This window comes from Microtus oregoni, unplaced genomic scaffold (genome assembly GCF_018167655.1).
Source record: "Microtus oregoni isolate MIOR12 unplaced genomic scaffold, Mior012 000015F_ref0000493, whole genome shotgun sequence".
Taxonomy (NCBI): domain Eukaryota; kingdom Metazoa; phylum Chordata; class Mammalia; order Rodentia; family Cricetidae; genus Microtus; species Microtus oregoni.
The window spans coordinates 40,286,544-40,303,034 of NW_024543074.1; the positions used below are offsets into that span (position 1 = coordinate 40,286,544).

At 47.4% G+C, this 16,491-nt stretch overlaps 2 protein-coding genes across 3 annotated transcripts in view; one reads left to right on the forward strand and one right to left on the reverse strand.

Moving 5' to 3' along the window:
- Positions 1–4,198, forward strand: part of Faxdc2 (fatty acid hydroxylase domain containing 2) — a 28,043-nt gene extending 23,845 nt beyond the window's left edge. Inside the window, exons 6-9 of one of the 2 annotated variants that reach the window (XM_041664907.1) lie at positions 275–381; positions 770–875; positions 1,150–1,316; positions 2,146–4,198. In XM_041664907.1, the coding sequence (XP_041520841.1) occupies positions 275–381; positions 770–875; positions 1,150–1,316; positions 2,146–2,338 (573 nt within the window). In that variant the 3' untranslated portion in view covers positions 2,339–4,198. Of the gene's footprint in view, positions 1–175; positions 382–769; positions 876–1,149; positions 1,317–2,145 lie in introns of both variants that reach the window. The other variant, XM_041664906.1, reaches the window with a different exon arrangement.
- Positions 4,199–6,384: 2,186 nt separating this feature from the next.
- The window catches only part of Larp1 (La ribonucleoprotein 1, translational regulator), a 47,980-nt gene continuing 37,873 nt past the window's right edge, over positions 6,385–16,491 (reverse strand). Inside the window, exons 11-19 of the mRNA XM_041664905.1 lie at positions 15,295–15,687; positions 14,293–14,416; positions 13,993–14,198; positions 13,498–13,604; positions 12,621–12,772; positions 10,970–11,114; positions 8,879–8,988; positions 8,645–8,772; positions 6,385–7,516 (exon numbers count right to left, since the gene is read on the reverse strand). Coding sequence (XP_041520839.1) covers positions 7,310–7,516; positions 8,645–8,772; positions 8,879–8,988; positions 10,970–11,114; positions 12,621–12,772; positions 13,498–13,604; positions 13,993–14,198; positions 14,293–14,416; positions 15,295–15,687 — 1,572 coding nt within the window. The 3' untranslated portion in view covers positions 6,385–7,309. The remainder of the gene's footprint in view (positions 7,517–8,644; positions 8,773–8,878; positions 8,989–10,969; positions 11,115–12,620; positions 12,773–13,497; positions 13,605–13,992; positions 14,199–14,292; positions 14,417–15,294; positions 15,688–16,491) is intronic.

Here is a 16,491-nt window from a genome sequence, read left to right on the forward strand (position 1 = left end):
GGCCCACAGAGCATGTGTTCTGGCGGGACATTCTCGAGAACAGAATTGTACCATTCAGCATTGCCAGCTCACCTATGGACTACCCCAGTGACTCCTAGAAACCTACCCTGAGCAGGTTAGGTAGAAACCTACTTCTCATGTGTGCCCCCTACCCACTCCTTCTGTCCTCCGGCAGGTTGACCCCGTCAAGTTGCGTCAGTCTATCTGCACAGTTCTTTTCAACCAGACTATGATTTCTCTTCCCATGCTGGTCATCTTCTATCCTTTCTTCAAGTGGAGGCGAGACCCCTGCTGCCAAGAGCTTCCCACCTTTCACTGGTTCCTTGTGGAGTTGGCCTTTTTCACCCTCGTGGAGGAAATCCTGTTCTACTACTCACACCGGTGAGCTATGTGCACAGCTGGCCTCACCCTGGCACAGCTCCCTGGTCAGTAGTCACTAAACCGTGTGGTCTCTGTCCTTAGGCCCTATTCCAAAATCGCTAGACACACAACTGATTCTCCAGCTTGACACAATGACAAGGGAAGGGAAAGCTGCCGTTAGTATGAGAGAATGGGTCAGTTCCCATCCACTTTCAGATAGTCCTTTCTAGACACCAGTTTACTTTACCACTGGGGTTGTCAGGCAGCTTAGGTCAGCCTCATCATCCAGTCAGACTAGAGGCAGCTCCACAGATGTAAACCTCATTCTTACCTTTCTTTTCTGATCATCTATCTGCTCAGGGGGGAGAAGGCTGAGCTGGCAATGACCAACTATAAATTATCTTTCCAGGCTCCTTCACCACCCAACGTTGTACAAGAAAATTCACAAGAAACATCACGAATGGACAGCACCCATTGGTGTGATCTCCATCTATGCCCACCCTATAGAACATGTGGTAAATACAGCCCCTGGAGCCCCAGAAGTGGTGGCTGGTAGTTCCCTGCCCTTTTATTTTTTTTTCTTCCCACTGAATAGCTGCCATCTCTTGGCTGTGCCAGGTGCCCACTGTGTTCTTATTCTCCCCAACAACCTTTTACACAGACTCTGCTGAAGAGGAAGTGAAACTAACTTCAGCTATCTAATTTACAATTCAAGGTCTCCCTGCAGCACCGTGCAGGGCAGAGTGAACGTCCAGCTGGCTCTCTCCAGGACCATCCTTTTTCTTACAGGTTTCCAACATGTTGCCAGTTATGGTGGGTCCACTAGCAATGGGCTCTCATCTGTCCTCCATCACTGTGTGGTTGTCCCTTGCTCTCATCATCACCACTATCTCGCACTGTGGTTACCATCTGCCCTTCCTGCCTTCACCTGAGTTCCATGACTACCACCATCTCAAGTAAGCCAACAGCACCCTTTCTTGTCTCTGTGGACAGTGCTGTCTCCATCTAAATGTGAGCCAGTCAGGAAGTATACCTGACTATAGGAAGATGCTGACTAGGTAGGGCCACCATCTTTTTTCCTGACATCAGGTTTCTTCCTGCAGTTCATAATGTTAACCATTATTTGGGTTTGCTGAATCTCTGGAGCTTTAAATCATCTCAGAACCTATGTACTTAAAAACTCGGCACACTTACAAAATGTGGGCTCTTTTCTTGGTTTTGAATTTTTTTTCTTTTTGTCCAGGGTGGGGGTGAGGGTTCGAGACAGGGCTTCTCTGTAGCTTTGGAGCCTGTCCTGGAACTAGCTCTCGTAGACCAGGCTGGCCTTGAATTCACAAAGATCCACCTGCTTCTGCCTCCCAAGTCCTGGGATTAAAGGCATGCGCCACCACCGCCTGGCTTGAGTTTTTTTTTTTTTTTTAAGTAATCATGCATCATACCCAGAAGAGGGCTGGCAGGCTCTTGCCTAGCATGTGCAAGACCCAGGGTTCAGTCCTCCAGTTTAGAAATAATCACACAGTGGCTCAACTTTAATCCTAGCACTGAGGAAGTTGAGGCAGAAATAGTGTCAGTTTAAAGCCAGCTGCACATAGTGAATTTCAGTTGAGTTTGGTGAAACTGTCTCAAGAACAGTAACAAAACCCTAAACTACCTTCCAACAGACTTCAAATGCTCCAGGCTCTGTTACAGCTGGGCAACATGGTGATGCTAAGCATGGGAAAGGAGGGCTGAGAGAAGCACAGTTTCCCAACAGTTTCAAATGGGAGATTCTCTTCCCTCCTTCAGGTTCAACCAGTGCTATGGGGTACTGGGAGTGCTGGATCACCTGCATGGGACTGACATCATCTTTAAGCAGACCAAGGCCTATGAGAGACATGTCCTCCTGCTGGGCTTCACCCCACTTTCAGAGAGCATCCCTGATCCTCCCAAGAAGATGGAGAGTTTGCTTGGACCATCCCAACTGTTCCCTCACAAGTAGAAGGTGTGGAGACTGCCTGGGAGCCATGCCCTTAACAACTTGCCTCCTTTTGCTACCATACTCTAAGGACTGTACCATTAGGGAACAGGAAAAATACAAGCTTCCTGCCAGGACAAGACCATGAAAGGGTGGATATGAGCTTCCCCCAAACTACTTCTCATGTTACCTAGGGCCCAGGAGTTGACTTAGGGAAAAAGAACTAGCTGTTTGGGTTGCAGGACAGTCAAAGGAAAGTCACCAAGAACCTGGTGGTCTCCTTTGGTCCTCTGCTCCAATTCCCACACTTGGCTCCCCCGGGAGACAATGGGCTGACAGTAGGACTGGAAGATTACTGATTAAAAAAACTTTTCTTATACCTAAAGCCAGGGCATCCTGGTAGTCACAGGTCAAATGCGTTGACATGCTAGATGCGGTCCCCGCTTCCCACCATGAAAGCATGAGATACTTTTGCCCTCCAAAGATACAAATTGCTTAGAAGGGACAACAGCCCACAAGAGCTTCTCAACGTGATGTGCATCCTGGCCCTTGCCTTAACCTGTTTTAAACTGAGGCTGATCTCATGTGGGAGAGGACCCAAGTCAGTGCTCTCTAATCCCCCAAAAATCTCCCCCCAGCAATTACCCTGAGAACACACGGTTCAATCTTTAAATGGTAAACCAACGGTGAGCTACTCGAAGAGAAGGCTGCATGGCCCTGCTCCAGCCTGGACCCGGGTTCAGACAGAGGTGCTGAGCCCCATGTCAGATTGTTAGGTGTTTTTCTCCTGACAGCTCGTGACTGGGAACCCTGGGATCCCAAGAACTTGGCAACTGTTAAGGTGGATCTGGAAGGCTGCCACCATTACCATTTGTTAAATCTCTGCACAACTGTACCAGTCTTACATGTTCAGTTCAAGGTTAGTCAAGACTCCTTATTGTAGATTAAATACCTTAAAAAAAATCCACACAACACAGTACAGCGGTTTGCACTGTAGTTCACAGCTGCTCTGGAGATTTAGGTCCAGTTCACAGCCAGCCTAGACAAACGCAGCAAAACGTCAATGTCTGGTAAGCCAGTTCTCCAAAACAGGGCTTCATCCCATGATGCTGAGGCCAACACAAGACTGGGTCAGCTGCCAACCTAGCACTTTGCCGGCAGTCCCAGCCTCCTCTGGCCTTGGTAACCTGTGCTCTTGGATTCCTTCAAATACAAACCCACTCCTCACTTTACCCCCAACGCTAGATGACAGTCATTCCCTTTCTCATGAGCAATACTCTCTGCAGTATCATCCAAGGGGGCAGGGCCAATTAAAAAAATGGAGATGTACTGTCAAGAGTACATGGCCTGTCTCTATAAGGCCTAATATTGGTGAATAAGGTCTTAAATTCTTCATAAAAGCGTGACAAAGCATGTAAATAAAGTCTCTATAAAACTCTAACAGATTGTGTTGCCCCCTCCCCATACACACACTGTATAGCACTAGAAAGTAAGGCCCCACAACTGAGGAGCCAGCTGACAAGGCCATCCCTAATGACTGTGACGGAGGTGAGCATGGCTCACCTGGCAATCTACAGAAGGCCATTGGTGGCAGTTATCACCCACCCACCGGACAGTAAGAAACTCTTAAAAAACAAACACAACAACAAATATGCTCATGCAGAGATAGTGTGGGCTTCTTACCTGGGGGCACACACCAGGCTGCACTCTGACACCCAACAGCAGTGTTTCGGATGGGAGACCAACCAGTTTTTTTTTTTTGCCTTTTCAAGTTTTTATTTTTATACATTTTTTTGTATTAAAAAGAAAAGCATAATAATTATCACCAATTACAAAGGACTAGAGCAGGACCAGAATAATGAATGAATCACTTCAGCCTGGGAAGCAGACACTCTCAATAATATTAATGTTATGATACAAGCTCATTCAAGTATTTTACATTTTTTTTGTCCTGTTGAATGTGATATCCTAGCACATGGTAAAGACAATGTACGAGCCTAAGGTGGAACCTTCTCTGAAAAGCCCATGACGAGTTTTCCTCTCCTGTGAGAACTGAGCTGAGAGTTCTCTTCTGCCTCTGCCATCACCACAGCTGGAGGAGAGAGTGGGGCTGGGGAGAGTCCAGGGGGCCCTTTAACAAGAGAGGTATTCTGGGGCTCCCATCCAAAGGACCAGGTAACCCAAGCCTCTGGTACACTCCACCATTAGCCTTGTCTTCACACCCTTTCCCTTGCTTCCAGACCCTCCAAGCAGCTTGCTTTCCTTTGTAAATGTCATCAGAAAGGAGTGGGAAAGAGCAACAGAACAAAAACACCTAACAATCTGACATGGGGCTCAGCACCTCTGTCTGAACCCGGGTCCAGGCTGGAGCAGGGCCATGCAGCCTTCTCTTCGAGTAGTGCATTTGTTCTGAGGCTCAGAGGGCAGAACACAATCTGCCCCTTGCTGGGCCCAGGCCAATGACCAACCCTGTACAGGCAGAGGATGAAGGAGGTTCAGTTTGACAGACTGCCTCTCTTAGGTCTTGGATCTCATGGGAAGATGGTGATGGGGAAGTGGCTTGCTCTGCTGGCCCCTGCCACTCCTGGAATACTTGTCACAGATACATCGGTCCTAAATTCAAGTGTCTTCAGAAGGTGAAGATGTAAACTACTCTGCAACGTCAACTCCTAACATGTCACAACAAATACACACACACACACACACACACACACACACTCACTCACTCCCACCCCTCCTCAGCCTGTGTTGAGATGATAGCCTTGCCTTCCTGCCCCAAAGGGGCTTCCTCCCTCAGAGGGCCTGAGAGGATCCGGAAGATGGCAAACCTAGCCTGGATAGTCTAGATGGGAACAACTTTCCCCCACCCTGGGCCTCAAAGCCCTGAGGTTCTGTGGTACTGGATACAGTACAGGGCTGAGCACGGAAAGGAAAGGGGAAAGAAAAGGAAGCCCACTATTTGGTGAAGGTGTACCATAGGGCAGGTACCAGACTTTGGGGAAGGTCTCAGATCCCATTAGCAGATCCTGTTCCTATACCGTTTGAGACAACTAAGTCACAGGAGCTGACATGGGATTTGCACATACTAAGCACCGGGAGGGCAGAGTGGGGCAGGGCACAAGTTAAATCAACAAGGTACCCAAAAACAGAGGGCAAGCTCTTGCCAGCCTGGGATGCTGTGTCCTAGTCCCAGCCTTTGGGACAACAGAGGAGCTCGAGGAGGACCACACAAATTTCAGTAACTGAGCAAGATTACATATACCCCCCACCCTAGCACTGCCTGGATCCCAGTGTGGGGGGTGAGCATTCAGCTCCCCCAGCTTGTATTCTTCATCACCCTCCCTGACTCCTGATGACAGCAGCCTCCAGCCACTCTTCTAGCATGTGCAGGGCAGCTCAGGCAGATGGTGGCTTAAAAAGAGAAGTCAGGTATACTCTATGTCCGCATATACCTTCCTGCCACAGGACTTCACCAAAAGGCAGGATCCCCCAGCCCTCGGTTCTTCTCACCCCTTGATCTCAGGCAGGGTCAGTGAGAGGGTGGGTAGAGATGGCTTGCTGGGGGTTGTGGGGTATTAAGATGGGAAGATCGCACCAGACCCTTGAAGAATGGCACCTTTCTCCACATTGTGAGATACACCTCCTCGAGGTCAGACACAGATCTAAGTTGTGGCCATCAGTGGACGCTCACCTCCTTGCCCTGTGGTTGGGGGGGACACTCAGGCTGAGGACAAATGTGTGCCAGACAAGATCAACTCTGTTTATGACAGTCTGAAGCAAACTTGGCCTTGGGGTTCCGAGGAAGGGCAGGGTGAGCCTGGTCAGACGACAGCAAGCAGAACAAGGACAGCCTATGCAGATACAGGACATCAGCTTGAGACGATGAAACAGCAGGAGTGTCCTGGGCACAGCTCTGATTGAGCTGCCCCCAACTCTCTTGCCTCCAGGTGGGAGGCCCCGTACATGCAACTCAGTCCCAAGGAAAATTCTAGTTAGTCCAAGCCCAGGGGCATCCCAGGCAGGTGGAGCTCTTCGGAGGCTCGAGGAGGAAAACAGGCATTTGGGCATTAGTTCAGGTTCCCGCTCCACAATAAGGCAACTTTTAAAAAAATATTATTTTCAAAAACAGAACAGAAGAAAAATTCCAAGGAGGGGCAAAGACATCACTTTCTATGGATTAGGTGGGCTCTGATTTTTTTTGTCATTTTTTTATGGTCGATTTTGTCTTTTTTTTTTCTTTTTTTGTTGTAGTTTTTTTTTTTTTGGTTTGGGTTTTTTTTTTTTTTTGTTTTGTTTTGTTTTCTGTTTTCCCAAGGATGGAAAGATCAGACGAAAAATAAAATAAATCATCTTTCAATAGTCTCTTCTGGTGTGAGCAGCGTCTCTGGGCTGGGGAGGGGGGGAGGGCAGGAGAGCCTAAAACTCCCCGACCCCCACTCTGAGATCCTTTGGTTTCCTTCCCCCAGAGGTGGCAGAAGGGTATGCGGAACAGCAGGGGACACGGTGATGGCAAACCCCAGTTGATCAAGGGGTTGGTGCTTCTGGGACTCATGGGCACCGCCAGAGTCTTCTGGTGGGCTGCATAGTTGGCTTGAGGGGAGCGGGAAGAGGCAGGGACACAGGTCGGCTAACAGCCGCAAGAAAGGGCTGAAGAGTGATTTTGGTAATCCAGACAAACTATCAATAATTTAAAACTTGATATATATATATGTATGTATATATATATATATATATAAAAAAATCTCCCCCCTTTCCCTCCCCCCTTAGAAGTTAAGATGGAAGTCATGGAGACAAAAGGGGAAGGGGAGATTGGAGGCTCCTGCCCAGGGGCACCACTAATAGCCCAAATGGTGTATACAGCTACTTAGTGCAAAGGCCTATCTTAGTAACTCCAGGCCTGTCCCTTCTCTGTCCACTCTCCTGGGACTGGGCACCCCCACGGATCCTCGCCCACCCCACCCCTTCTATCCCAAACCCCAGGGGGCTTCTGGGCATTCACTTTCCCAAAGTCAGTGTGTCCAAGTGCTGGCTTGTCCATTTGGCATCTTCCCGAGTAGCCTGGCCAGTAGGTGTCGTAGGGGGTTGGCAGATCCCAGTGGCAGGCCTGCTGGAAGACTGGGAAGGGCACCGCTTCCTGCCCTCACCGCTGCCTCCTGCTACCACTGGGTGTCGCTTGTGGTTGCCTTCCTCGCCCATGGGGGGCTGTAATAGAGGAGTCACAAGTGGTCAGAGAGAGTACTAGTCACACCACTTTCCAGGACCAATCAGAGGCCTCCTTTCCATGGACCTCCAAATGTATACAATGGTTTGATTTACAAATGAAGTAGGGATCATCCTGTCCTTTCATGTTGACACTACCAGAAATAAGGTTAACTGACCAAACAGATCAAGTAATTTGTCAAAGACCTCCTATATTTAGGCCTACATTCTAAAGACCACGTTTTGACCCTACAAATTTTTGTCCCCTTCTATGAAGGGGTCTCTTACTTAGGAGATGACCTGTGGCATGTGGCATACAGCATGGCGCATGTATTGGCTCCACAGGGCCACATACACTGGGACTGTTTTACTCCAGCCTTCACTAAGCCCACAAGTCAACAATGAAGACTGTCTGCCCTAACTAAAGGTCACCAAAAGTACCCAGCTACCTATAGGTTCTCTGAACATACTCTCCTCCCCAAAGAGTGGGTAAGAACACAAGCCTAGTGGGCTTACTAGTCTGAACACTGCAAACAGTATCAGTTGAAAAATAACTGACGGCTATTGCTGCTACTTACACCTACCACTTTCTGCTCAAAGTTCTCAAGAGAGCAACAGAGAGTGATACATCATAAACTTTGGTTAAAGTCTTTTCTGTCTTCTTTGGTGATGGTCAGCCAACCCAGGGCCTTGAATGCTGCTAAACATGTACCTTACCACTGAGGTACACCCCCAGCACCCCTTAGCACAGGTACCAATCATGAGTCACTTAAGCTGACTTTAAAGACAGCCTTTGATATTCGGAAGCAATACCCAGACTCACCACAGGATGGCACTGTTCAGGCACTGTTCCAAACAATGGAGAATTGGACATTAATTTACAAATTTCTGAACTTTTCCAGGAAGGAACAAGTACATTTTATCAGGGTAGCTGGTCCTGGTCCTGACACAAGCTAGCAGTAGCAGGCCTGGGAAGCAGGTGGACTGTGACACGAAGGGAAGGACAACAGGAGGGAGGCTGGGAACCAACAACTCTAGCGAGCACCTGCTGTCCACTCTCACCATGACCTCACAAGAGGGACGCTGCTCTTTACAGGACAATTAGGAGCCAGAAGAGAAGCTTTCACTCACGTCCACTCGGAAGTCTTCTAGACGTCGGAATTTGCCAAGGTGTTCTTGTAGTTTGGGGTCAATGTCCAAATTTTTGGCTTTGGAATATTTCAGGAAGGCCCAGAACTTCTCTAATCCATAGAGCTGGCCTGTGAGGAAAGGCAGAGGTGGGGAGCTGGGCTGAGATGAAGGGAGAGGTGGGGCCTTAACACAACAAGACCCAGGAGGGCTCGAGCAGCTCTAACAAACTCTTACCAGCCTCATAGTCCTTCACAGTCTCCTCCTGGAAATCCTTGAATATGTCCAGTCGGAACTTCTTCTCCAGACCATAACTGTAATATCGAAAAAGGCACTCCAAACCGTATCTGCAAAGGACAAAAGCTAGTGAGCTTGACACAATGACCACTGTAGCATGGGGGGTGGAGGGGTGGTACAGCACACACCTTGCTGGCCTAGCAAAGGAATTCTGGAACAGTTACGACAGTGAACTATCCTGGACCGGAAACATGGCAGGCCCACAGAAAATCCTTCAGCAGTGCACTAACACCAGCCCTGAAGAGCCACGGTGTTCAATCTGCCAAGGTTCAGCCAATTTTGCCCACCACATCCTACACTCACAGTGACCTGCTTGCTCTGTCTCTTAACTACTGCTTTCTGCTCCAAAAGCAGGAAGAGTAGCCCCAACAGACTTACAGCCCACGAAGTCAAAATTATTTCCTGTCTATATGTTCACAGGAACATGTGCCAATCCCTGTACCAGCTCTCTGACCCATACCAATTAGCGGGTTTCTTTATTTACTTCAGTCACTTTAGTAATGTGATACCAAAGAAATGAACAAAAATACAGATTTCTATCTTACAGGAACACAAAACTGTTGAAAATTCTTATGGAACAGCCTTTTTGTACAGTGTGAAAATGCCTCTTTGTCAAGGTGCCGCCTGATTGGTTTAATAAAAGAGCTGACTGGCCGGTAGCCAGGCAGGAAGTACAGGTGGGACAGCAAGACATAGAGGATGCTGGAAGAAGGGCGGCGTCTGAGGAGCTGTAAGCAGCCACAGAGAGAAGCAAAATGAAGGTGTTGAAAGAAGGTACCACCATATGGCAGAGGGTACATAATAAACATGGGTTTATCTAAAATGTAACCGTTAGGGGCTGGAGAGATGGCTCAGAGGTTAAGAGCACTGACTGCTCTTCCAGAGGTCCTGAGTTCAATTCCCAGCAACCACATGGTGGCTCGCAGCCATCTATAATGAAATTTGGTGCCCTCTTCTGGCATGCAAGCATACATAGAAGGAATGTTGTATACATAATAAATAAATCTTTAAAAAATAAAAATAAAAAAAAATAAAATGTAACCGTTAGACAGTAACAAGCCTGGGCTATTGGTTGAAGATTTAATTAATAAGTCTCTGAGTGGTTATTTGGCAGTAGCTGCCGGAACACAAAGAAACTCTGCTTACTCACAGAAGCACTATTAAGCCAAACAGAACCGTCTAAAGAAGTGGTTCAGAAGCCGGGCGATGGTGGCGCACGCCTTTAATCCCAGCACTCGGGAGGCAGAGGCAGGCGGATCTCTGTGAGTTCGAGCCTGGTCTACAGAGCTAGTTCCAGGACAGGCTCCAAAGCCACAGAGAAACCCTGTCTCGAAAAACCAAAAAAAAAAAAAAAAAAAAAAAAAAAAAAAAAAAAAAAAAAGTGGTTCAGAAAAACTCTGTAACTGTTACAGTGGGCTTATATTATTAAATTAAGTTCCCAGCCGGGCGGTGGTGGCGCACGCCTTTAATCCCAGCACTCGGGAGGCAGAGGCAGGCGGATCTCTGTGAGTTCGAGGCCAGCCTGGTCTACAAGAGCTAGTTCCAGGACAAGAACCAAAAGCTACAGAGAAACCCTGTCTCAAAAATCCAAAAAAAAAAAAAAAAAAAAAAAAAAAAAAAAAAAAAAAGTTCCCACTGAAATTCACTGAATGGGGGGGTGGCGTGGCACATGTCACAGGACTACACAGAGAAACTGTCTGGGGGGGGGGGAGAAAAAATTCAGTGAATGACTGGCCACATTTACAAATACTGTGTGTTTCACAGTGCTCTGCAGAGGACCCTCTGCTTTTGGCAGGAGTCAAGAGCCTACCCTATGTGCTAAGGTATCCCTGGTCTCATTTAGATAGATTTGCTTGTGGCATAAAGGCAAAACTGAGGAAAGCAGGGAGCCAAGGGGTAAAGAATAAGGAAACCTGTATACACAAACACACCACATAACCTTTAAAGCTCTGAAATTCGAGTATGTAAATACCTTGCTCATCTTTAAATTTCCAATTTCAGCTCTGGCAGCTGACTCACTGGCCCACTCACCGGTAGCCTTCTTTGGCATCCTCCAGTGCCAGCTGCTTGAACTCCTCATACATCTTTTTATTGAAGTGATCTCGGAGGAAGAACGACCAAAAGCGGAAAAGGGTGTTCATCTCCTGAGACTGGCCAATACCCAAGCGCTTCCGCTCTGATGGGAAAGACAGGAGAGGATAGAGTCAGGCCAGACTGCCCTTTGTTCACTCAGAACTGCCTATTCCACAGGCCTTGGCAGCACTGGCCTCTGACCTGGTCATCTGCCAAGCTCTGAGTCTCACCTTCTGTCACTTTGAGCACTGGTTCTCAACCTTCCTAATGTTGCGACCCTTTAATACAGTTCTTCGTGTTGTAGTGATGCCAACCATAGAATTATTTTGCTGCCTCACAGCTACACTTTTGCTACTGTTATGATTTGTTAATGTAAGTATCTGGTATGTGACACACACACACCATGCTGCCAAAAGGGCCAAGACCCACAGGTTGAGAACCACTGACTTAAGAGGAACAGGCAGAACAAGGCCTAAAATAAACAAATCACTTTTCAACAAAATAAAACTAGTATTAACAAGTAGAACATGTTAGCATAAAAGTATACATATAGGAGAGATGGCTCAGCAGTTAAGAGCATTGGCTGCTCTTGCAGAGGACCTCAGTGTGGTTCCCAGCACTCACATGGTGGCTCACAACATCTGTAACTCTAGTTCCAAGAGATTTAACACCCTCTTCTGGACTCCAAATGCACCAGGTATGCCCATGTTACAGACATACATGTGTGTAAAATACTCATATACATAAAATACAGCACTTGGGAGATGGAGGCAGCAGTTCAAGTTAGTTAGAAAGACTGGCCTGGGGGCTGGAGAGATGGCTCAGTGGTTAAGAGCACTGCCTGTCCTTCCAAAGATTTGAGTTCAGTTTCCAGCAACCATATGGTGGCTCAGAACCACCTGTATTGAGATCTGGTGCCCTCTTCTGGCCTGCAGGCACACATGCAGGCAGAATACCAAGAATACTGTATACATAATAAATATATTTTTAAAAAAGAAATTTAAAAAAAACCCAAAAGATAAAAAATATATCTTAAAAATATACAGGAGCTAGAGAGATGGCTAAATGGTCGGGAACACTGGCTGTTCTTGCAGAGGACTGAGTGTTGATCCCAGTACCCACATGTGTCTCCCAATCTCCTTAACTCCAGTTCCAGGGGATCCAACCCTTAAACATAATACAGGAAAAACACTCATACATACAAAATAAAAAGGAATAAAAATAAAAAGAAATAAAGACATAAAAAAAAAGAAAGACTGGCCTGAACTACATGCACAGGCAGATCCCTAGAGCTTAGCAGGCAGCCAGGATAGTCAAATCTATGAGATTCAGGTTCAAGTGAGAAGGGTCTTCAAAAATAGGTGGATCCTGACTCAAAAAAATATTAAAAAAAAAAAAATACTACAAAACCTCTACCATAGAGTGAGATGTAGCAATAAGCTAGCTGCAGAGGATCTGAACAAACACCATGAGCATCAAAAACAAGGCGAGGAGGGGAGGGAGTAAAGAAAAAGTAGCCTGCCGCCTGCTCTGCCCTTCCAGCCTTTATACTCTGGGGCACTGGATCAGTCCCTAAGCATTGCCAGGGGCTAGGCTAGCCCTGACTTACCATTAAGGCAGCGCCTCCGATACTTGTGGTAGACGTGTTGTGTGAAGCCATTTTCCTTGAGCAGCTCATGGGAAGGATGCTGGAACTTGGGTAATGACTGAGGGGTACAGCCATAGCTGCCAACTGCAGGTGTTCCTTCTGAAGGGCTGGAGCTATAGAAGTCACAAGAATGATGGCACCACCAGGCAGAAATTTCCCACTCAGCCCCACCCCTAAGTTTAGGAGAGGTCCTTCTGACCTACCAGCCAGGGCGCAGTCTTGTACTGTACTAGCTTTAACCTACAGCTTTAACTCTGTACAGTTACCTTGGGAGAGGTTCTGAGAGGACTTGGGACACTGGTTCAGGGGTGGCAGAGATCTACCAATGCCAAGGACCTCACAGTATTATACTTTCCTTAATTCCTCACCTACATCTCCGTGGGAAGCCAAGCACACAGACTGGTGACTTCCAGACCTTACTTTTAGATTTGGCAAAAGTAAATTTAAAAAGTGCCTGAGCCCTACACTGAGTAGCTGAGTCACTGAACTGTGGTGCTGGGGACGGTACCCAGTCTTGTCATGACAACGTGTCTTTACAATCAGATATGGTGGTAGTCTATGGTGGTATATACCATGTCGTTAATCTCAGCAACAGAGAGGCAGAATCTTGTGAGCAGGTGGATCTCTATGAACTCAAGGCCAGGCTGATCTACATAACTAAGTTCCAGGTCAGTGAGGGCTGCAAAGTTAAGTCCCTACCTTAAAATAAAATGAAAGAACAAAACGTAAAGAAGCCTCCAGTTCTCAGGCTTTGGGTTACACTTCCCACATGGCTGCGTGGATTTAGATTCATGTGGTGAGTGCCCCACAGGCAGGCAGATTGGCCCGGCCATAGTACCTAATAGAAGCAGTCCTGGGCCTGTGCTCCCGGGAATCCATCACCCAACCCACATGGCTTTCCAAGGGGGGGTTCGAGCTGTGTCTTGTCTTCCTTTTTCGAGGCATCTGTAAAGATGAAACCAGAACCTGTTATCTACACATCTACGACTATGACATACATCAAGCAGTTCTTAGTATTAAGTAGTACAAAAGCATTTTCTTATTTTGGTACAACTGGAGGTTGAACACAAGGCTTTGTGCACTAAAACAGGGCTATAATCCCAACACTACAAAAGCATTTTCTGATTATCTCACGGGTGAGGTGGAAGAGCAGGGAGACGTTCCTGAGGCCTCGCATCTGGTCTGCCCTCCTCAGTCTCTGCAGACCATGCCTATACTCAAGTTTACTTTGTGAGCTCTCAGCCTGAGGATGCTGCCTGTGGGGATCCTGGCCCTTTGTTGGCTCAGACAAGGCAGAAAAGCAGGTAGGACTCCACCCAGCTGAAGTACCTACCTTGGCATCTAGGGTCCGTCCTTCTTTCACCACTGGGTAAAACCGTGATGTCTGACTAGAGTCTTTGAGCTGAGGGGTCCGGGGTGTGCGTGGGGTCCTGGCGTTTCGGTAGTTTGGCGACTCTGGGACAGTGGTTGGTAGAGAACGGGCAATGGCGGAGGGCTCAGGAGCACCAAACAGCTTGTTGGCCAGGGCGTCAGTAGGAACTGCAGAGGCAAAATAGGGTCAACGTGCAAGGAAATCTCTGGCTAGGGCTTAATGCCTCTCACTCACATTGGGCTTCAGGAGCCCTTCCCTCACCTTGTTGGAACCGAGGTGGTCCAGGAGGAACCTCCTGGTTGGGATCCACAGGGGGTTCGGGGGTCAGAGTGTCAAATTGCTCCCGACTAATCATATTCACTTTCTTGAAGTTCTCGACTTCTTGCTGTAGATGTGAGGTAGATGGGGAAGCTGTTGTTAGTCAGGAAGATGCTCTGGCTGGCTCAGAATCAAGACTGGCAGAAAACTGGTGAGGATAGCTTCCCTGTCTATACACAGAATTCTAGTCTCCATCACCATCCCTCAGCCCAGGTACCTTGGCACAAGGGTACTGATTTAAGAGAGGTCAATGCTAACCGTTTTTCTCTCTCCAGACATCAGACTGCTCTTACTTCCTGAGTCTTCCTACAACTGTGTGGACAGTGCCAGCTGATATTCATCTCTACATTACTACTTGTTCACTGCACAAGCTCACCACTAGGCCCACCCAGTACCAAACACAGCCACTCCAAAACTGACAAATATCTCCTCCACAAGAGCCTCTCTTTCTCCATTTTCTACTAATAAGTGTTCCTAAAAAGACCCCCCCCCCCAACAGGGTTTCTCTGTATAACAGCCCTGGCTGTCATGGAACCAGTTCTTTAGACCAGGTTCAAACTCACAAAGAACCATCTGTCTCTGCCTCCCAAAGTGTTGGAATTAAAGGTGCACACCACCACCACTTGGCCTAAAAAGATTTTATGTGTCTGATTACTTAAGACTAGAGTTAACATTGAAATTTTTACTTTATCTTACACAATAGCCTAGCCAACCGTGTGACATCAAAATGAATGGTTAGCTAGGACAGTTAGTCACCTCTATGTTTACACTGTACACATACATATTTCCTCTTGTCACAGTAGCAATCATCAATCTTCCCCTCATACATAAAGACAAAAGGCTATAATGAAGGTACCTGCCCAAAGTCACATGGCCAATCAACCTTCCTCTTCTCCATGTTACAAGAACCTCAGGCCCTTGTCCAAAGCTATGCTTGAGTCTCACCTTGATCTGTGAATACTCAGGCTCAAACTTCTCAGTCCATAGGTCTTGCTCATAGTAGAAGAGCCCATCATTAATGACCTTGGCTAACTCAGCACTCATCTTGGCACGAGAAGTGTGGTTGCCTGTGCGGTCCCCCCCAGGGTGCCGACGCATGTAAGGTGGTGTCTGGGTGACAATGAGTATCTTGTTGACATCCCGGTCATCAATCTCATAATCAGAGTCCTCATCGGACCAGGCAGTGAAGGTATTCTTCCGCCCATCCATCTGCTCCATCTCCTCATCAAACAGGAAGTCTAGTTCTTCTTGCTCATCCTGATCCTTTGACATCAGCTGTTGAGAGGGAAGGTGCTGAGGCAGAGAAGTTGGATGGGAAAACCTGGGCTCTTCTGACTTCTGAAATAGAGACAGACACCAAAGTGGAATGACTTGGGATTGACACATGAATGAGCCTTTTGGACCAAATTTTCTAACTACCCAAGAGGCTCTCTGGTCTCTCAGTACAGAAACATCACAACTGTAACCTTGGCAACACCAGCAAATCACAGGTACCCTTTCTGGATTCAGCTTCACAGAGAAGGAAACACCCCCAAAGGAGCCCAGTTCCTCTACTCAGTTATACGGTCATTCATAAACAATTGTCTCTGTTTACCTTCATAACCTACACACTGACTGTTGGAAGCAGACACAAAACACAGCTGAACCTTCTTCCATCATATCTACTTATTACCTTGGCAGACAGGAAGTGTCAGGCAAATAGCCTCGTTTCAGTACTTTGACTGGATCCCAGCCACAGCAGATAAGCAAAGGTGTGATGAGTGAGCACCCAGCCAATAGTACCAGGCTCTGTATGAAAGCCTGAATGGGCAAGACCTTGTATTTAGGAACTTCACAGCTCAGCAGGAGAAAGTGAACCAGCAGTCATTGTAGATTAGTTCAGTAAAGGCTCTAAATAGGTCTAGCAAGCACAAGAAGGGTGCTGAACTAGAAAAAGTGGAGTGCGGTTAGGAAAAGCTTCCGGGAACAGGCCACTAGAGGATACAGGCAGGAACAGAGTGGGCTATGCAGAAAAGACAGCATGTGCCAAAGGCAAGGTGAAACATTTCAGTGGTGACAGACAGACTGTACCTGACACCAGAAGTAGGTCTCCCACACAGTACACATCCAAGAAGCAATTTTCTGATGGGCCAAGCACTTCCC